Genomic DNA, 22,028 nt, shown 5'->3' with positions numbered 1-22,028 from the left:
CCATTATGGTATTTGTGAATCCCTGGAATAAGGGAAAATAGATATAAACTAACATGAACTGATTTACAAAAAACCTAGGTCTCTATTATGATAGTAAGTGGTATCTCTTGTTGCTTTGACAAGTGTTGTCTTTTCCTCTGTTTTATTCAATAATATTGAGGAGTTCCCATTTCCCCGTAGTCTCAGGATGCTGCTTCAGTAAATAGCACAAAATCAAACTTGAGAAGGTTTAATTTAGCTAAAATATTTGACAGGTATAAACTCCTTTTTATTGATTTCTCTTTGTAGAGAGTTAATGGAAGAGTAGGTAACCTTTTGAAAATGACTTAATTTCACCATTTGCAATATCAGGAGAAGACTGCTTCTGTTACAGAAGGAGAGAAATATTCTGGTCTGAATCTTGTCTTTTTTAGTTTTTAGAAGAAAACGGGGCTGTAGATTTCAAATCTCTAGTTTTATAATATTTCTAAGCTCCCCCTATTTTTAATTTTTTATTAGGGATGGATTGATAACTTTAATGGACCAAGTGGTCTCTTTATTGCGGTAAGTAAACCTTTTGACTTATTTAACATTCTGCATATTTTTCTGTTTTCAGTATATCTTTGTATGTATATGTGTATGTGTGTATATATATGCACTCTGCCTTACATATCTTAAGGTGTTGTTTTTAATTTCAACAAAGGCAGGGAAAGGAATTCTTCGAACGATGCGTGCCTCCAACAGTGCCCTTGCAGATCTTGTTCCTGTAGATGTAGTTGTCAACACGAGTCTGGCGGCAGCCTGGTATTCCGGAGTTAATAGGTATTTGAGGTGACAATGTCGCTTGTTAAATAAATAGTAACTGTGAAGGGAAAACAGAGCTAATGGCTAATGTTAATTAATCCCTCAGTACTGATAATTTCCATACCAATATGTACAGGTATTATCACTTCCAATTGCAAGAATTGATTTAATCATAGGTAATATAGCAAGTAGTCCCATCAGTTGTAATTAAGAATTGACATTAATTTTCATATACTGTCTACAGGATGGACAAGTTCATTTGGGATTAAGAATGAGAAAAACCCAAAACCCTGGTGCTTTTTTAATCCAAACTAAAACTTAGTATAAACTCAACATATAAAAAACTGAAATTTTCAGAGAATGGCTTACATATGTCAAACATGGCACACTAGAGTAGCTTTAAAGATTTATTTATTTATTTGAGAGAGAGCGAGAACACAAGCAGGGAGGAGGGGCAGAGGGAGGGGAGGGGAGCCGACACCCGTCCCCCCTCCCCCGCGAGCAGGGAGCCTGATGTGAGGTTCGATCCCAGGACCCTGGGATCATGACCTGAGCTGAAGGCAGACACCTTCAGCTGCCCCACAGCTGAGCCACCCAGTTGCCCCACTGGAGCACCTTTAATTGACTTAGGCCTCTTTGTAAAAGGGAGTAGTAGCATTTACAGGTAACCCCTAAATTTTAAGCTTTTCAATAACATTTTTTTTCCCTAATCAATAAACTGCCCTTATTTTTTAAGTCAGCATTTTATATCCTAAAAAATACGATTATATGAGTATATTGTTTCTGGTAAAAGGGAACTCAGTCCATAGTTTTTAAACTAGAGCCTCTGGAAATGAAAAGAAGATAGGAAGAGCTGAGGTTGTTTGTCATTGTTGTTTTCCTTACATTTAAAACCAGATACTCCTGCTATTATAAGGAAGAAAAATACGAAAAGAGAAAAATATTTATTTTTTTATAATAATTTTTTTGGTGAGGGGGGAAGGGTAGTTGTAAATAGCCCTTCAGACACAAAGATTAATTGTTTAAGGATAATTTTTAAAATAATCAGTGTAGAAAAGTTACCCATCATCCTTACTTCTTCCTACTTGAGTATTGTTTAAGATTTCGATTGGATAAGCTTGGCCTCTTTTTGATGTCTCACTGCTTTGATCTCTGTCTTTGCAGACCAAGAAACGTCATGGTGTATAACTGCACAACAGGCAGCACTAACCCTTTCCACTGGGGTGAAGTTGGTATGGTTTTACCTGTGTTTTTGAACGTTAGAATAAATCTTAACTTAAAATACTCACTGAGTTTTTATGTTAGAACATACCCACAAGGCATTAAAAAGCCACCGAGTTACCAATTTATTCTTATTTTAATTGCTGTATTAGAATATCTATACTTATGCTGCCTTGTGGTCCTTAGCAGTATTTCATAAATTAAAAAACATCCTGCAGTATATTCCCTCCTTGGCCCACCCTTTTCTGACTGTACTAATTTTCTGCTGCCGTCTGCAGCCTCCTTCACAGATAAATGCCCAGGATGAGGAAACAGTGATTTTTTTCCCTCCCTCATGGTACTCTCAGTCCTGACGTTGTCTATTCAAAGGCAGTATCACTTCCAACTACAGGAATTGTTCCATCACAGGAGCCAGCTAGCTCCTAGCCACCTACCTAGCCAGCTACCCCAAGAGTAATAAATTAAGGAGTTAGCAAAGAGGATACGTTTTGCCCCAGTATTTTCTATTACATTTATTAATTTATTGAAGTTCACAGATTCACAGGAATATATGTGTGCTATATTGCTTGTTCTAAATTAGGGTTAATAGAACTTAAAGCCTACTGAAATTGAATAATTTTTAAGTTGTTTTTCAAATTTAAAGTAAGATATATCGATGGCATGGATTTAGTAATAGGTCTTATTTTACCTCTCATTGAACAATTTTTGTTACCCTTACAGAACAATTTTGATTTTAAAGTAAATCTTTATGTCATTTGTCCTAGGGTTTTTCTGTGCCATTTTTATTTCAATTTAAAGATTGACCATTATAACGTAAGAAAAAAAATCCAATCTAGGGTGATTTTAATTTTATGATAATTATTTAAATAGTATTCTAAGAATTTTAAAACACTGAAATGAGTTAGGTTTTTTGTAATCTCTCATTGTGTTGTAAAGTTTAGTAAAAATCAAGTTAAGCATTATTTTTAAGTGGATTTCTCAATATACATTTCCATTAAAGTATTAACATAGATAATAGATTTGATTTTTGTTGATATTGTATTGCCTAAATAAATTACAGCAGAAGTTAATTTTGGGTTGTTTTAAGCTTGTTGTATGTTAATTTGAGCAACTTAATTATTTATAAGCAAAGGATGATGATTTTCCTTTTCTTTTTTAAGTAAGTATACAGTAATAAGAATCTGGAAAGAGGAACAGAAAGAAAGAAGCTATCGTGAGAGGTGAAATATAGAAAGTGACATTGTAAACTGACATAGGTAAAACATTAAGAGGATTTTTAAGAGTGAATTGTAACAAAAATTCATTCATCTAATTAAAATTCATAAATAGTGACAGTTCTAAAACCACTCAAGTTCAGCAGTCTAATACTCCTATTCTCTTAGCTACTATCGAGAGTAGAAAAGTTTGTTTTTTAATTGAGCGAACTCTGACATCTTTGGTAAAATATTTTGCTTTGTAAAAACATGATTTTTTTTTTCAAAACTTCATTACATGGTTATTATCAAAGCTGTTACACAACTTTTCTTCCTCAGAATACCATGTAATTTCCACTTTCAAGAGGAATCCTCTCGAACAGGCCTTCAGACGGCCCAATGTAAATCTAACCTCCAATCACCTTTTATATCATTACTGGATTGCTGTAAGCCATAAGGCCCCAGCATTCCTGTATGATATCTACCTCAGGATGACTGGAAGAAGCCCAAGGTAATGGTGACTAGCTCTGTCTTATCTGTTCCTCTGACTGTTAAACAACCCATGCTTACACTAAAATGCATATTCATTAACTCTCTATTTGTTTATGCTTATGATAAGGCTTAATGGCCTTTTGTGAATGAGAAGACTCTTGAAATTAAGACTTTGTCAGAAAAGCAAAGGTAGTGTCATCACTTACTCTAATTTATTCTGAAGTTTGGATGATAAATTATTGTCATGTGCTGAATTCTAGGTCTAATTTTAGGTGTTTTTTCTGAATAACAAATAACATTCAAAATGCTCTGACGCTTATTTTTCCTACAGGATATTATCTAAATCATTCCTTCAAGATGAATCCTTTAAACCAAGTGTTCAGGCGCCCCAATGTTAAGTTGTATTCCAACAACTTATTGCTTCATTATTGGAAGGGTGTCAGACATACAGTACCTGCATTATTGCTTGATCTTGCACTCAGGTTGACAGGTCAGAAACCGTGGTAAGAAGAATAGCAGTAAATACACCTATGTATTGGTAAGGTGGTGGAAGCTTGCTGGAGAGACAAAAAGTCCGCTAGCATGAGCTTTACCTTTAGAATTACTAAACTGATTAATCACAATCACAATCAAGATGCTAGGACATTTCTTAGAAATTTAGAATATTTGGGGAGACTAATTGTGGATCTCATTCTTATTGGGCCATTGATCCTCCAAAATCCCATAATAGAGGAAATGTCCAGCATCAAGGTTGTCATTGTTATTATAAGCTGAAATTGAGCCCGTCTCTCCCCTTTAAAAACTTAGAGGTGAGTCTGTAGGGGATTAAGGGTAAAATGTTTGCTATGAGTGGATTGTACAGTTTTATATGAAAAAACATAGAATCTAAAAAATTAATGGCTTGAAATATCTCAGCTGCCCATTCAGCTTATAATATGGTAATTACAGTTTTTGACTAATTTTCCAGGTTGAAAATGTCATAGTTTAAAACAAAAGTTAACAAATGGGAAGTTTTCTGTTTTCTTATGGTTGTTATATAGCCTTTCTTTTTTCTTTTCTTTCTGATTGAAACCCCACAAACTTAAAGTCCTCCTACTATCTTTACCAGAATTATAGCGAAATGTACCATAAATATATCTATTTTTTTTAACTACATTGGCGTTACAGTGGAGCCTTTGATTGGAGAGTTCAGGATTTGAGTATTAATGTATAAAGAAGATGCTGATTCCAGAACTTCCATCAACTGTTCAAAAAATAAAAGTGAGGTATCTGCCAGTTATAGTGTATCAGGATCTGAGTTTCTTGTAGGGATTTTCTGTGGATTCAGTTGTCAATTATGTTCCTAACCCAATGTGTTAAATATTGAAATATGTGAGAGGTGTCAAATTGAACAACTTTAGGACAGGTAAAGAAATACTTAATGGAAAAAAGATCCAAAATATATCAATTATTTTGAAGTTTTTTTAGAGTGGTCTATGAAATGCGGTATTTGTGATTGGCAGCATTCTTTCATGGCTAAAAAGCAAATGTAAATTCATGAGTGATGGCATTGCATGCTTTCCTGATATTAATAAGGTTATTGCATATTAGAGCAGAAAAGTCAAAACTAGGTCAAAAAAGTAAAACAGGGTAAACATATCACAAAGCCTTATACAGAAAAGGGGGCTTAGTAAACTTAAACAATGAATGAATAGCCAAAGTTTATTAAATAATTTATAGTAGGTGTTGCTGTATAACAAATCATCTCAAACTTAGTGGCTCTTAGAAAAGCAGAAGTTACTTTATTATTTCCTTCGGTTTATTGTTTCTCTCAGGATCAGGACTTCAGGAGGGAATCAGCTAGGCAGTTTTGGCTTGGGGGTCTTTGACATGATTGTCAGATGGAGCTGAAAGGGGGGCATGCAGTGGAAACACCTTGTGTCGCTGTCTCTTCATAAAGTGTCAGGATCTCTTCCTGTAGTCTCTTTTCAAGAACTAGTGGTAGCCTTAGGGGAAATGGACTGCTTACACGGTAACTGAAGGCTTCAAGGAGAAGTCTTTCAGCAGGCAAGTGGAAGATGTGTGCATTTTCTGACCTACCCATAGAAATCATGCAGCACTACCTCATTCTTTCAGTCACACGTGAGTCACACAAGTCCTCCAAAATTCAAGGAAAGGGAATGTAGAGAATGTTCAAGATCATGTAAAATTTGAACAAGTTAGTTGAAAGGTATTGTTGAAGCCATTTTAGAAAGTGCAATTGGCTATAGTCAGCCTTCTGGCCACAACAGTTCATACCCCTCCCTCATGGGAAATACACTTACTTCTTCCACCCTACCAAGACCTTTCTGGCATCAGCTTGAAGCCACTGTTGGGTCAACTGAATCTGGTGCAATTGTAGATAAGGCTGTTTAGGAGTGGTTTTGCAGGTGTAGTTCCTCAAGTATTGGTCTGAAAACCTGTGAATGAAAGTGCCAAGTTACCTGCTGCCCACACACACAACATGTAGGGGTGAGACAAGCATAGGAAAATGACTGGACAATTTTGTGCAGTCACTGATCTGTAACAGTTTTGAATTCCAGCTAGGTTATGTTTGATGGTTTCTTAATTAGGGTTCAGTCCTACTCTCTGGTTGTTCTTTTTTTTTTTTTAATAAAGATTTTATTTATCTGACAGAGAGAGACACAGTGAGAGAGGGAACACACAAGCAGGGGGAGTGGGAGAGGGAGAAGCAGGCTTCCCGCTGAGCAGGGAGCCCGATGCGGGGCTTGATGCGGGGCTCGATCCCAGGACCCTGGGATCATGACCTGAGCCGAAGGCAAACGCTTAACGACTGGCCCCCTCTCTGGTTGTTCTTTGAGATTCTTGGCTCTGCCCTCTGAGTCATCCTTCTTTTTCATTAAAAAAAAAAAAAAAATGGCCTGGGTTTGCAGCCGAATCACCTTCTTACCCTACTTCTTGCCCATAAAATGTTGGGAGTGCCTAGGGCTGGGATCAGCAAACTTGTTCTGTAAAGGGCCATGTGTACTATTCAACTCTGCTGTTAAATGTAGCTTCCACCTTGCAACCGCTCAGCTGTGCAGCCATAAGCAATATGCAAATGAGTAAGCATGACTGCATTCCAATAAAACTTTATTTACAAAAAACAGGTGGCTTTGATCCCTAGGCTCTGGTCTGCTGACCCTTGATCCAGAGGCCTCTTTTCACTTTTGTCTCTGTCCCTTTAAGTATAAACTGATCAGATTCCTTTTAAAACTGCAGGTTTCCCATATATCTCATTTTAAAACAATCTACTCCATTAGACCAAAGCCATACGCGCAGATGTCTTTGAAACATGCCTTTTTCTATCTTGGGTTCTATATGAGGTTGCTATGGAACAACACCCTTCGATCTTAGATCCTTGCCTTTCAGGTTCTGCCTCTTCGACAACAGTTTCTATGAGACATGTCTTTAAGATTGGCATGAGCCTTTTGTTTATCTGAAAGGTTCTATGAGGAACTATTTTAGATCTTTCTGAGGTCTTAACAAAGAATCTTATATCTGCATTCTGGACTTGAGCTATGCTCAGAAGCCATTTCTTAAAGAATTCCTGGCTGACATTTTACATCCCTTCCAAATTCTACTCATATAGTTCATTTTTTTAAAAGATCATCTTTGTCCTCTCTTGAGGAAATCTTCTTGGCTAGATCATCAAGTTTATTAGGTAGAGTTTTTATTTTTCATTTTACCACAAGTGACAATTTAGTTCTTCTAACTTCCAACAATATTTTTCTCACTTTCCTTCAAGCCCTCACAAGTATCTTCCTTAAAGCTCTCTTTAAAGTTTCCACTAACATTCTTCTCTTGGTCCTTCCAGGTTTCACCTGGTCTCTGCAAGGGCCTTCCAGATTCTGTGTACTTGATCCTAAAGCCAATACTACATGTTTTAGATGTTTATTATAGCAGCCTCTCATTCCCTGTACTGATACCTGTTCTGTGATCCGTGCTGCATGACATATCACTTCAAACTTAGAGTCTTTTTTTTTTTTTTAAGTTGTATAATTGACATCAAACTTCATATCTTAGAACAACAATCACTTTACTTATCTCATGATTTCTGTGGGTCAGAAATTCTAGAAAGCTTTACCTGGGTGGTTTTAGCTCAGCATCTCTCAAGTGGATGCAGTCAGATGTGGACTGGAGCAGGTACACTGTGGGAGTAGGAAAGGAAGGGTACAGAGCAGCAAGAGTGGCTGGGCATCTTTCTCACGTCACGTAGTCTCAGAGCCTTTCTACACCATCTCTCCACATGCACTGATTTGGGCTTCCTTCAGCATAGCAGCCTTAGGGGTTGGACAGCATAAATGGCGACCGAAGTCTTCAAGCGTGAGCATTCCAGTGAGCAAGGCAGAAAGCTGTATCACTTTTTCTTACTCACCTTTGGAGGTTATACAGTGTCATTTCCACCTCATTCTCCTGGTTATAAGTTACCTTTTACCTCTTGATGGGAAGATAGGGTGATATTGTAGGTGAGCATGTAGGCTAGAAAATATTGTAATCACCTTTGGAGTTTAAAGTCTGCTCCAAATAGGAAACCTCAAGTAAAGAATCTTTCTAATTGAGGTTTGTCCTGCACAAGGCTAGTATGAGAGCAGCGATGACGCTTGACCTCGGGGCTTACAGTCTAAAGGCAACAAGAGCCAGAGAGGTTTTTCCTTTAGGCAGTCTTATAAATGTTAAATACAGAGTCTTATTTATATTATTTAATTTGTTCAGATATTTACTGAACAAGGTACTGGGCTTTATGTCTTATCCTGGGACCTTAATATAATGCCTCCTTCTACATTAAAGTAATGTTAATCATGGCATTCATGGTGTTCACTTTGTTCATTTTCATTATTCTGTGTGTCAGCTAGATAAAAATCTAACTTACTGCATTTCTCAATGTAATGATAAAAAGTACCACTCAAACATGCATCATAAGGAATCCTGGGTGACAGTCACTTGGGACTAGGATGTATGGTATTACTGCAAGTGGAGGCAGCATAAATTATTCACTCTCACTCTTGGAATGCAGTAGATTATTTCATCACTCTTAAAAATGACATTAGGAAAATGGTTCCATAGTCCGATTTTTTTGTTATTTAGCCTAACTCTCTCTAGCTTAACTTCTGTGAATCTGATTTTTTTTTTTTTTTTTAATCTTTCTGGTTGTTAATGGAGGGTAGTTTTGGCCTCCATCAGGGAACATTTAAAAGCATTTGGGGATGTTTTTAGGGGGAGGTTATGCTACTGGCATCTAATGGGTAGAGGCCAGGGATGCTGAACCTCTTACAGTGCACAGGACAGCCCCCCACCACAGAGAATTATTGGGCTCAAAATGTTTGTAGTGTTGAGGTTGAGAAATCCTGGGCTAGATCTTGCGGATTGTGGTGATTTTTTTGCAGGTTGTGATAATAATAAAGGATAAATACATACTCAGAACATACATGGTGATGTAGTCTCAGGCATCTATCTGCTCATAGGGCATTTGAACCAAAGAGTGATTATGCAAAGTTTTAAAGTTTCTTTTTATCCTGATAGTATTCAGTCCAGTACTTTTATTGCTTGATAAATATTCCGTGAACTTCACATGGAAGTGGCCTTTCAGATTTCCTTCTTCCCCTCCAATTTTTTATTGTATTTTTAAATGGCTGAATCAGTGATTGGTTGCAGGGTAATTCTGTCACTTGAGTGAATCTAAAGATAAGACTAGGTGAGAATTGTCAGTGAAAAAGAAATCAGGAAGAAGAACTTGTTAATAAGATATATGTTGGAAAATGATGTTAAGCAAATATGTGTATGTGTGTAATTCAAGTGTACTATACTGGTTGTGATAGTAGATATTGATTTAATTACAGACCTGTTATATCTTTTTTTGTTTTTGTTATAGGAAAAAAATGGTCTGATCTCTTTTCTAAAAGGAGCATGTCTTGGTTTCCTCCCCGCTCCCCCCATGTGCTTTCTATCTGTCTGAACTCTTCCTGTCCAAATACAGCCTTCGATGCTCAGTAATTCTTTTCGTGTTTGATGGAAGTTTTATTTTGGGATTACTTTCTTGCATGAACTACAGTTTTCCTTTGCATAGTCCATGTTGCCTCATTTTCTTGTAGTGTTCTGGATTCAAGGTTTCTTTCTAAACATATTGAATGTGTCCTCAGAATTGTTTAGCTAATGTTACTGTTTTGACTTTTCCCCCATTTCTAATGTTCTAATTTTCTCCCATTTTTCCCCATTTCTAAAACCCCTGATTTTGGGACTTTCTAAACTATGTAAATGCTAATCCTTATTGTGGGAATATAAATAGAATTCTTTTAGAGTATTTCTCCACAAATTATTTTTCTGTTTATCAGAGGCCAGGGATTTTTGGTGTGTGTTTTGTTTTAGAAAGTTCTTTCTTCCCTTTTCCTACTTATCATAGGTAATTAGATGTTACTGCTCTGGTTAGTGTTATGATATCAATGACTTACAGTGAGCCATGATGTATAAAATGACAGATTTAAAGATTAAGGCCCTTCGTCCTTTTTAAAAAGGAACAAATAAAAAATATCAAACTTCCTTATTTCTGTTCTATAAGGATGGATAATGGGGGTTTGGGGAAGTTAAGTGAATATCTTGAATATCTATTTCAGAAAGTTTTCAGCATGAGTCATTGATTTCACAGCACATTCAGACAACCAAGAGTGGTACCTCTCTGTGTTAAAGAGAAAATTACTTTAAAAATATATTTGGAGAGAGTTTATTAAATGGCAAACGAGTATTTCTGTATACTTTGCCTCCATGATGCTGAAGAGTTGAGATTATAACGTAACACCATGTATTATGAGTTCACAGGAAATCTTAGTAATTGTAGCTGAACCAAAATGTGATTGAAGGAACAAAGAGCAAGGGAATACTAATTGAATCCATTTATTTGCTTAGGATTATAGTAGAAAATGTGACCTCAAAGTACTGTATTTCCTTTGAAAATTAATTTCGTATATCAACAGAACTCTGTTTAGGCAGCATTAAATTCATTTGCTGCTGCTTAAAAATTTTTTCCATTTTGGATTTATAAGATGTTCTTCAAAGATACAGAAATATTCTTACTCTCTGGTGGTTTGGTACACTAAATGAATTACGTATTATAATTTTACTGTTACTATCTCAGTGTAGAAACTGATACCCTGGGTGGTGATGAGATTTTTCCTAATCTATGCAAATTATGAATCTGTCCATTTTTCTTACAATACAGGATGATGAAAACAATAACTCGTCTTCACAAGGCTATGGTGTTTCTTGAATATTTCACAAGTAATTCTTGGGTTTGGAATACTGACAATGTCAATATGTTGATGAATCAACTAAACCCTGAAGATAAAAAGGCAAGTATTTTCTGTTTTATATTAGAAATATGTAGCATACTAATTGGAGAACCATTAGCAACCTGAGAAATAATTGGATATTTTCCACAATCAGTATGCAACAAGAAAGACATTTGACCTATTTATAGTGTCTCGTTAGAGCTTCCAGTCGTAATTATTGGTGGTAAAATAAAATTGCTCTATCTTAAAATTTATAGTGTAAGTATTTGAGAGCAGCAGAGGTGCTTTCAAAGTATGATTGAAATGTTGATTCTTTTTTTCCCTTTAGTCAAATTCATAGAAAACTTGGACTTCTTTATGCATTTTTCCTTCACTTTGTTTTCTTTGAATTTCGAGAAAAAAACCTTCTCTCTGAAATTGTTTTACTCATATATTCTTTAATTTCTTATCATTCCACATTTCGTCCTCTGTTAGTTTGAAACTTAAACTCTTTATGTGTGTTTTTTTTTTTTTTTTTTTTTTTTTTGAGGTTACCTTAGATATTTTAACATGCATAGCTAACAAAGTCTAAATTAAGCATTTTCTATAGCTTCTTCCTTAATGATATTTAGGACCTTAAAGTGTTTGAGCTGTAACTACCACCCCACTAATATACATATTTATACATTACTTCAATTCTCTATTTAAATCTTATAATTAGATATGATTTTGGTTAGTTTTATTTAGATTTAACCAATACTTACCAGTGTCTTTACTATTAGATCTTCTCTTTAGGGTCATTTTCTTTCAGCTTGAAATCTATCCAGAATATGATTTAGTAGGGTGTCTGTTAGTAGTGAACTCTCAGTGTTTGATTGTCTGATGTGTCTTTATTTCACTCTTGTTTCTGTAACATGATTTTGGCACATTAAAGATAACTTTCTCTTTTGTATTCCTTTAATATTTGGCTTATGTTATTGCTGTTGAAAAAATCAGTCTCATTTGCTCTTGCATTATGGGTCACCTCTTATTGTCTCTTTTTCAGAGTTTTTTTGGTATTGTGCAGTTTCACTGTGAATGTGTCTGGGTATATATTTATATTTTTTTTAATTTATCCTGTTTCACAGTGGGCTTCCTGGATCTGAAGTCAGATTATTATTATTTCTTCACATATGGCCTCTTCACCATTCTCTTGTCTTCTTGTGAAATTTTAATGAATTTTAGATCATTCTCACCTCCAGATCTTTTAACTTTAATTTCACATTTTGTGTCTCTTTGTTTCTGGCCTGAGAGCTAATAATTAAAGTTCTGTGACAGTCTTTCAGCTGTGCCTAAGCCACCCCGCTGAATTTTGGGTTTCAGGTATTTTCACTTTTAGAAGTTCGGTGTATTTTTCAAATCTTACAGACATTTCTTAAATAATCTTTAGAATTTTTTTTCTTGACACATGGTAGACATAATTGTTTTAAATTCTGTTTCTGCTAATTCAGACTTCTAAAGGTTGTGCAGCTTAGCATCAGCCACTTCATCTGTCCTTTAAGCTAGCTCTCATTCATGGCACCTTGTTTCTTGTTTCTTATTGTTTGACTGTAAATTCATGTTCCTTGAGGATTTCTGTGGGAATATTTTGAAGCCTGTGTTGAAATTGCAGTTTCCCAATAAGGATTTGCCCTTCTGCCAGTAGCCTGGTGAGTGTTAGCATTAACTAGCCAGGTGACATTAAGAGGCCAGGACCCACTTTGAAATATCTGATGAAGTTTTTAGCACAACTGAGGTGAATATGGGCCTTCAGTAGGCTGGTTCATGTTTACAATTTCTCAAAGGCGATTTTTTTTTTCATCTTCCCAATCGCAGCTTCCTTTCTCTTTTCACTTCTTTCCTTAAAAATTTTAATGTTTTATTTAATATATCCAAAATAATATATAATTTAAACAAAAATTTAAAAATTACTTAAAATTTAAAGAACTATTTAAAGGATATTATACTTTCAATTTTTTTTATACTGAGCCTTTCAAACCCAGTGTGCATTTTACACTCCCCAGCACATCTCAGTTCAGACCAGTCACTTTCAAGTTCCCAAAGATGTGTGTGGTTTGTGGTGGCTACCATATTAGAAAATGCAGATTTAGTCCCATTGTACTGGTTGTGCATGACAAAGGCATCAAGAGTGCAGTTTTTCTGCCCACTTCTGTGTGTGGTGGGTTTACTTTTTTTTTCACCTTTGCTCTGAGGCTACAGCTTTTGGGATTTTTATCTTTTTGCAGAAATATTCCATAAGACTCCTTAACTGGGGCGCCTGGGTGGCTCAGTCGTTAAGCGTCTGCCTTCGGCTCAGGTCACGATCCCAGGGTCCTGGGATCGAGCCCCACATCAGGCTTCTTGCTCGGCGGGAAGCCTGCTTCTCCCTCTCCCACTCCCCCTGCTTGTGTTCCCTCTCTCACTGTGTTCTCTCTCTCTCTGTCAAATAAATAAATCAATTCTTAAAAAAAAAAAAAAAAAAAGACTCAACTTATGGGGCCGTAGGCTTTATAAGCCAGTCTTCCTCCTTGCCTATAGCCTTCAAAGCAGAAAGTGTAGGTACCAGGGTCCTGCAGATAATCTCAGGTTAGGAGATTTGTGGCTTCTGCTGATTCCTTATTTTCTCCCTTTCCATCTTCCCTCTCCCCATCCCAGTGCACAACACATGCTGCCCAGTGGATTATCAGAAAGTGAGCACCCCAGTGAAAAAATAGAACATTATTATCCCCAGAAGATCCCCTCATGCCCCCTCCCAATCACTATCTCCCAAAAGTAACAACTATCTCAGATTCTAACACTAAATGGTAGTTATACCCATTGTTGACTTTATACAAATGGTATCCTAATACAGTATTTTTCCTTTTTTTGTTGATATTTGAGTTATTTCCAGTTTTTGGCTATTAGGAATAATTTTTTGAACCATGTGCACACATTTGTATAGGATCTATACCTAGAAGTAGAATAGTAGCTAAGTCCAAGGGTATTTGTATGTTCAATGTAATTGATAATGCTTAACAGTTTTCCACAGTAGTTGCACCAATTTGTATTCCAAGTGGCAGTTCATGAGAGTTCCTGTTAATCCACATCCTCCGAACAGTTAGCCTTTTCATTTTAATTTTTAATTTTATCCACTTTGTTGGGTGTATAGTGGTATCTCATTGTAATGTTAATATGCATTTCATATTACATAAAAAGTTTGTGTAGAAATGGCAAAAATTGCCAATAATCCTATTGAAAATGGGCTAGAGAAGAAGAGTCTACAGAAAATAAATGCAAATGATTCTTAACAAAAGATACTCATCCTCACTCATAAAAATGGAAATGTAAATTGAAACTAGACTGAGATAACTACTACTTAACAGTTTGCAAAGATGCAAACTTTGCCAGCATACCCTTTTGGTAAGGCACTGGCCAGTGGGAGCTCTCATACATTGTTAATAGAAAGGTACATCTTGGGGCGCCTGGGTGGCTCAGTCGTTAAGCGTCTGCCTTCGGCTCAGGTCATGATCCCAGGGTCCTGGGATTGAGCCCCGCATCGGGCTGCCTGCTCCGCGGGAAGCCTGCTTCTCCCTCTCCCACTCCCCCTGCTTGTGTTCCCTCTCTCGCTGTCTCTCTCTGTCAAATAAATAAATAAAATCTTTAAAAAAAAAAAAAAAGAAAGGTACATCTTTCTCTGACCTTGTATTTTCAACTTTTCTGTATCCTTATCTTTTAGATATTTCTCTTCTAAGCAGCATATAGGTTTTTTTTCAGTCTGATAATTTTGGACCCTTATTTGGAAGACTTAATCCGTAATGTAATTTCTGATAATATTTGATTTAAATCTAACTCTTAGTGTTTCTCTTTGTCTAACTTGTTTTAAGTTCTTTTTTTTTTTTTTTTTGCTTTCTTTGAGGTTATTTTTTACAATTTTCTATTTTCCTATCTGTATCAGTTACATAGAAATATACTAGTTGTATTGGTAGGTTACTCTGGAGATTACAGCATCCTTCCTTACTTTATCAAGGGCTAATATAATATTGGTACTTCTGCCCTTTTCTGGATAACGCAAGGACTGATACGTATTTTAATTCTGCATGTGCATTATAGGTCTTACAATCATTATTCTTACTGCAGTCTGTGCAGTAAGTATTCACATAGATTTACCAGCATAATTGCTCTTCATTTCTTCTTCCATCTCCAGACTTCAATCTGGAATCATGTTCATTCTGCTTAAAAAATACCCTTTAGTGTACTTCCTCTGGTGTGAGTCATCTGCTGATGTCACATCGTCCCAGTTTTTATTCTTCTGGAAACATCTTTGTCAAAGATGTTTATACTGGTATAGAATTGTATGTTAACAGTTTTCTTTGAGCCCTGGAAGACATCCTCGCATAGTTTTTTGGCTTCCATTGCTTTTGAGAAGTCTCTGTCAGTTTAATACTTGTGCCTTTAGAGCTAATCCATAACACCTTTTTCTGCTGTCTTTGAAATTTTCGTCTTTGATTTTCAACAGTTTTACTCTCATGTGCTCAGATACATGTGTATATGTGGTGTATGTGTATTTTGAGTCTTTGACTTATGTATTGTCATTTTGGGGAAATTTCCAGCTGTCATCTTCTCAGATAGTGTTTCTGTTCCACTCTTTCACTTTTCCTGTGGGGATCCAGTTACACGTATGTAATGACTTCTCATAATATCTCCTATCTGAAGTCGAGTCTCCATTTTAGTGCAATGTTACTTTAATGGTTTATTTATGTAGCTATTTTGGTCTACAACTTGGTATTTTCAGATAAATGATGGTAAACACTGAATAATCTGTTTATCACTCCAAAAAAATAATCTGTTTCTATATGGAGAAACACTGAGCAGTGCATAGCCCTCTTATTTTGCCATGAAGTAACACTTTTGTAAAATTTTCTTTTCTAGATTTGTCCATCCTTTTCATCAAATGGCCTCCTTACTGTTCCCTAAACTCCTAAGCCAGCTTTCACACCATACTCTTTCTCTTGATGTCATCACTGTTCTGTAGGAAAAGTAATCTGTGTGGTATGCAGGTGTTCAAGAAGAGATACTGTAGATAGAAACTGGAAATAAATATACTAGTATGTGTATAAAGTGGTGAGGAATACATAGATTATTTGGACAATGGAATTTTATCTTTTTTTTTTTAATGGTACAGGTTTCTTTCTTCTTACATTTCATATACTTCTCTTTAAATGCTGGCATGAGTTTTCAGATTATCTTCTGAAATGTTTCTGTGTTTAGTGGAAGGTATAAAATAGGGATAAGAATTTCTTTGTGAATAACAGGAAGATTTTAAAAGTTATCATTATAAACATTTTATAGTCTTGTCATGTGCAGTTAGCCTTTTAAAAATTGTGAATTTTGGGAGCACTTGGGTGGCTCAGTTGCTTAAGCTTCTGACTCTTGATTTCAGCCTAGGTCATAATCTCATGGGTCCTGAGATCAAGCCCTATGTCGGGGCTCTGTGCTCAGCGTGGAGTCTACTTGGGTTCTCTCTCTCTGCCCCTCCCCCTGTGCTCTCTCTCTCTCTGTCTGTCTCTCTCTAAAATAGATAAGTAAATCTTTAAAACAATTTTAGAAAGTGTGAATTTTTGACTAGCTATGAAAAAAATTATTCAAGAGTGTAACCGATAGATTTTTTGTTTCTGTAGACCTTTAATATTGATGTACGGCAGTTACATTGGGCAGAATATATAGAGAACTACTGCATGGGAACTAAGAAATATGTATTGAATGAAGAAATGTCTGGCCTCCCTGCAGCTAGAAAACATCTGAACAAGTAAGTTTTTTACATCGGCTTGATTTCATCTTGTCTTCTTTATGAAACATTACACAATTTTGTTTTGTTTTGTTTTTTTTGGTAAGCTGGTATATTGAATGAAAGATATTGCTAGTGTAATATATTGCATTTAGGAAAAGTGCTTACCTTTGGACTGAAACTGTGGGAGTTTTAATTTAGCCTATGATTGTTGAAACTTACTATCAATTTATTCTGTTCCTTAGCCCTAATTTCAGGTGGGAATTTAGTTTTGAAAATCACTATTATCTTTTCTTATATTACTACTGAAGAAGTAAAGATTTTAGAAAATGAAAATGTATTTTAAACTAGAGGTAATTTTAAAAAATAAACGAGGTAATATATTTGAAGGGTTTTTTGTTTGTTTGTTTGTTTTTTGCCCTAGTCAAATACATCTTTGGAAGGGGAAAAGAGATAAAATAATAACATCATTCAGCATAAAATTTTTTCTTTGTTTATAAAACCAGAGTTATAATTATTTCCTTAGTCTCATTATAAACATAATATATACTCATTGTTTTAAAAAACCCCAGACAACACAGGAAAAATCATTGTTATCCCATAATTCAGAGATGCAGTTAATTTCAGTAGTAACCTCTTTCATTTGTAGTGTTTTTTTTTTTTGTTTTGTTTTTTAAAGATTTTATTTATTTATTTGAGACAGAGAGAATGAGAGAGAGAGAGAGAGAGAGCACATGAGAGGGGGGAGGGTCAGAGGGAGAAGCAGGCTCCCTGCCGAGCAGGGAGCCCGATGCGGGACTCGATCCAGGTACTCCAGGATCATGACCTGAGCCGAAGGCAGTCGCTTAACCAACTGAGCCACCCAGGCGCCCATTCATTTGTAGTGTTTTTATAATACAATTTTTATAACAGTTTTTAAGACCGTCACATCATTCTTCTTATACCTCCAACTTGTATGAGGCTTTTGCAGGGCAACTAGTTGTATAGTTGAGGAAAGTGAAGGTTAGGGAAGTTGTGTTTGCCCAGGTCATATGTATTAGGTGACAAAGGAAACTAGAATACTTATCTTTGACTCCTAATTCAAAGGTCTTTGGTTTTTTTATATCGTTTGTGTATTATAGTCTTATCTTGGACTGCCTATTGAAGTTAATGGAATTTATGTAGCATTGTTACATATCTGAATGTTTGTGTTCTTTTCTAACACCATTAAAATTATAAAAAACGTTTTGAAACACGAGCACAATAACATTAATGTTACTCTTCGAGAATGGGAGGGTCCTCCTATATAGACTAGTCCGTGTTTCATTCATGGATGAACATTTGTCCAATTGGCTTTTGATCATGCGACTGTCACCTATAACTAAAGAAGTTCACTTGTCTGACAACTTGCTAAAGAAGTTGCTAAAGATGTTAAAACATGTTTATTTTGTCTAGAAGATGATGTATATAATGAACAAACCTTTTTAGATTAGATAGGAAGCTCCAGAAGTACAAGGGGCATGTCTGTTTTACCTACAATATACTTAGTACTGGTCACACAGAAAGATGCTCAGTAATACTTGTTGAATGAATAAATTTGCATCCCAAATATACTGTTATAAAAAACCTTTGTGTATTCATTGTTAATAGAGGTTGTGCATTGTTTGATGGACTGCATGGTCAGGTCTGACTTTTGCTAACTTTCTAAATTAAGGGCTTCTAGTTAATTTTTAAATAGGTTTCGAATTAATAATGGATTTGAAAACTGAGCATCGATCATCTGCCATCCAGCAATATTTTATTCTAGAAAGCATTGTCTGATATGTCTCTTGATTTGCTTTCCAGGTTGAGAAACATACGATATGGTTTCAATACTATCCTGGTGATCCTGATTTGGCGCATTTTTATTGCAAGATCACAAATGGCAAGAAACATCTGGTACTTTGTGGTTAGTCTGTGTTACAAGTTTCTGTCATACTTCCGAGCATCCAGCACTATGAGATACTGAAGACAAGAATTTAGCATTAGAACATCTATGCATATGGTGGTCTAAATGCACAAAATGTAAAATGTACTTAAGTCATCTCACCTTTTGTCAAGACATTAAACCATCTTAGATCAGAGTGTGGAGTAAAGTATGGTACATTTTATGTAACATTTTAATGTTTATGCTTATAAAAATCTAGTGAACACACTGTGGTTATGCCAGCTCAAATCTACAATAGCCACCAAAACCATGACTTAACATTTTGATCCCTAGGGACAAGGGGTGGGGTGAGGGTAGCAGTGGGGAAATAGGAACCCTGACCAGTATAACTGTGCAATTCTGGAACATATTAATTAAAATATGCCTTAACATTTAGTGATTTCTAACTCTAATATATAGTGCAGTGGAAAGCATTTATTTGGACAGGAATACTTAGCTAAGTTGGTAGATATTTCATTCTTCAGTGTTTGATTTTTTTCATTGGTTGAAGTGGGTTTTAGTTTTGTTAAAACTGTAGCCAAACTTATTTTCACATCATTCTGTAAGTTATTGAGTGGTCTCCAATATGAAAGACATGTTCTCAATTTCCTTTCTTTGATTAGTGGTCTGATGCACATCATTTTTGTATAAGCAATCAGTTGCTTCCATAATCAGAAGGCTGTATGTTATTCTAAAGACCCTACTGGATCTAAATAGGTTTGAGAATCCATATCAACATATGCTATGTATTTTTTGAAGGAAAATGAGAATGAATTCCATAAGACTATTAGTATCAAAAAGAATAGGAATACATTTTTCTTGTCCACACTATGACCAAATAAAAATTAGTCCTGTGAAATTTTGTTCATGTTTTGAAGTTGGAGGATTTCTTGAGACTTTGGCAAAGGGGGGTGCAGGTGGGAAGGGAGTCACTATATTTGTGCTCTCTTCCCTTTATACATTTTATTAACAGGACTTTTAAAAGGCTTGTGCAGTCTTTCCAATGAAAACTGAAAGTGCTTTATTATGGAAGAATGTATTTGCAGGTAGTCATAATAATAAGAAAATGTTCTCACATGTGTGTAAACACATACTAAACTTTTGACCTTGAGAGCTGAATTCCTTCAAGAAAAATAAAATAGTGCATAAAATAGCGTGTATAAAATTAAGTAAAGGACTTTATTTACATACCACATAAAGTAGCAAACTGTTGAATGAGTTTCAAGGTACCATTTATTTTTTCTGCATGTAGTTTTAGCTTTAGAAAGAAATGCATTATAGAAACAAGTAATAGCAAGAAAATTAATGTATATTTTAATGATACATTATTATTCCCTTTAAACCTTAATAGTAGTTAACTGTCCTTACTGTTTTAACATACATTTGGTTTAACAGATTGATCAGCATAACTCTTCTAATTTAGCTGATCAAGTTGTACTATATTTAAATCATCAACAGTATATCTTGAATGTGTTTAATGAGGTCAGTTCACAATACAAAAAGCTACATAGAACTTTACATCTTAATTTTCTCTGTCAATTTAAATGCAATGTGTAAGAAGTTTATTTTGTTATTGTGAAAAAAACTAAATGTAAAGGAAACCACTTTCTTCCATGCAGGTGCGTAATCTTGAAAAGGAAAAATGCTTCCATGTTGAAGCCAGATTTTCTGTAGTAAAACTTTTAAACATTATTTTAAAATAAATATGTATATAAATATATATATATATATATATATATATATTCTTTGAAATGATACTAAGTCTCTGGTCTAGGACCGTACCTTGTGTAAGGTGTGAGAGACCATGACAGTGTCTGAAAATGGAATAAATGATGATGCCTTTAATTTAAAGTGGCCCACTGATTAACTGTAGATGCTCTCTACATTGAGTACTCCATCTCTCCAAATACATTTCCATAATATGTTGAAAACAGGCTAACATTTGTATGATGTTTTTACTTCTGCCGAATATACTTAGAATCAGATGAATTGTCTTTGTATCTTGCAGAAGAATCAGGTGCAACTTTGCCAGGCATGTGAAGTACAGAGGGGGGTATGTCTTCTGACCTATGTCATTGTTCTTGTAATCCAACGTAAAGAAATGCTAGCTGGGACAGGTGCTGAGGCCACTGCATTAATGTTGTGTGTTTGTTTAGAATTCTGTTGTCAGAAGAAACTAATGAATAAACTAATATGTCATTTTAGAACTTAGTTCTAAAATTAATATGAAGAGTATATAGGTTGTTAATCCCCCACCAACTAGACTTTAAGCTTAACTCAAAGATTTTGGAACTCATTTTTGTTTGTGTCATTTGCTAGACATGGTTTTTAGTTATGTTTGATTTTATTTTCTACAGTATGAACTCAGTTTTTAACATGATAACCTAATTAAATTTAGTATTTCATTTAATTCATTTGATAAAGCCATATTGTAATACATTTGGGTTTTTTCCCCACTATTCACTCTTGATTCTATGCTTTTATCAATTGTGACATCATTTGTGGCTATATTGCAGTTTGACTTGGCAACATTAATACGTTTTAAAGCTCAACAAAGAAGCATGGCAATACGTTCTTTGACTAAAGAATGGTATAAACATGGTATAAAAATGGTAATAAAGCTTGGAAGCAGGGAGGAAAAAAATCTTATTTCTCCCCTTTTTTTGTGTGTGTCTGTAGGAACTGGTTCAGGGTTTTTTGCTTTTTGTTTTAAATGTAAATTGATAATCTTTTATAAGAAGTAAATAGAAGCATTATTGGGTGCCTTTGTTTGTAAACCAAAAAGTAATAAATGAATCCCTATATTTCCATTATAGTATTTATTGTATTTTTACAATAATTATCCTGAAAACTATATTGAAAATACTACCTGTCGGATAATGTGGTTAGAATTACAGGAAGCAGGGCTCACGTATACTACTTACATTTTTTTAGGTACACACTTATTACCTCTTGTATCCTAATGTTATTTAACTGAGTTTCTTACAAGCATTTTAGGGGAAGCATATGGACAGGATGAGTACCTTTCATTAAAGTATTATTTTTACGTATTGTCTGGAATGAGGTCGTTTTTCTGTTTTCTAAAAACAGTACCAGGAGAATGCCAGGGTCTCATTTAGGCTCCAGCTACTCTCCTCCACATTGAATGATACCATTTTAATTTATAGGTACACTTGTAGTAATTTATCTGTTGAGTAAGGATGAGGGAATCACTCAGTAGTAATAGAGATTAACTATAAAAAAGAAGGTATTGGGCTAGGTTCAGGTGAGTGTAAATGGCCTTCCAAGAATGCTTTCCAGGCTGCCTCCAAGCCCTCACTTGAAACCATTAG

At 35.2% G+C, this 22,028-nt stretch overlaps 1 protein-coding gene across 5 annotated transcripts in view; it reads left to right on the top strand.

Annotated features, from left to right (window-relative positions):
* FAR1 (fatty acyl-CoA reductase 1) overlaps positions 1 to 21,746 on the top strand; it is a 35,204-nt gene extending 13,458 nt beyond the window's left edge. Inside the window, exons 5-11 of one of the 5 annotated variants that reach the window (XM_078058380.1) lie at positions 499 to 543; positions 683 to 801; positions 1,948 to 2,015; positions 9,580 to 9,697; positions 10,921 to 11,050; positions 16,645 to 16,772; positions 18,576 to 21,746. In XM_078058380.1, the coding sequence (XP_077914506.1) occupies positions 499 to 543; positions 683 to 801; positions 1,948 to 2,015; positions 9,580 to 9,697; positions 10,921 to 11,050; positions 16,645 to 16,772; positions 18,576 to 18,738 (771 nt within the window). In that variant the 3' untranslated portion in view covers positions 18,739 to 21,746. Of the gene's footprint in view, positions 1 to 498; positions 544 to 682; positions 811 to 1,947; positions 2,016 to 3,536; positions 3,709 to 4,020; positions 4,193 to 9,579; positions 9,698 to 10,920; positions 11,051 to 16,644; positions 16,773 to 18,575 lie in introns of all 5 variants that reach the window. The other 4 variants (XM_036119319.2, XM_078058378.1, XM_078058379.1 and 1 more) reach the window with 4 other exon arrangements.
* Positions 21,747 to 22,028: the final 282 nt, after the last annotated feature.

Source organism: Halichoerus grypus, chromosome 11 (genome assembly GCF_964656455.1).
Source record: "Halichoerus grypus chromosome 11, mHalGry1.hap1.1, whole genome shotgun sequence".
Classification (NCBI taxonomy): domain Eukaryota; kingdom Metazoa; phylum Chordata; class Mammalia; order Carnivora; family Phocidae; genus Halichoerus; species Halichoerus grypus.
The sequence above is the reverse complement of the archived record's forward strand: the minus strand, read 5'-3'. Positions and strand labels throughout refer to the sequence as shown.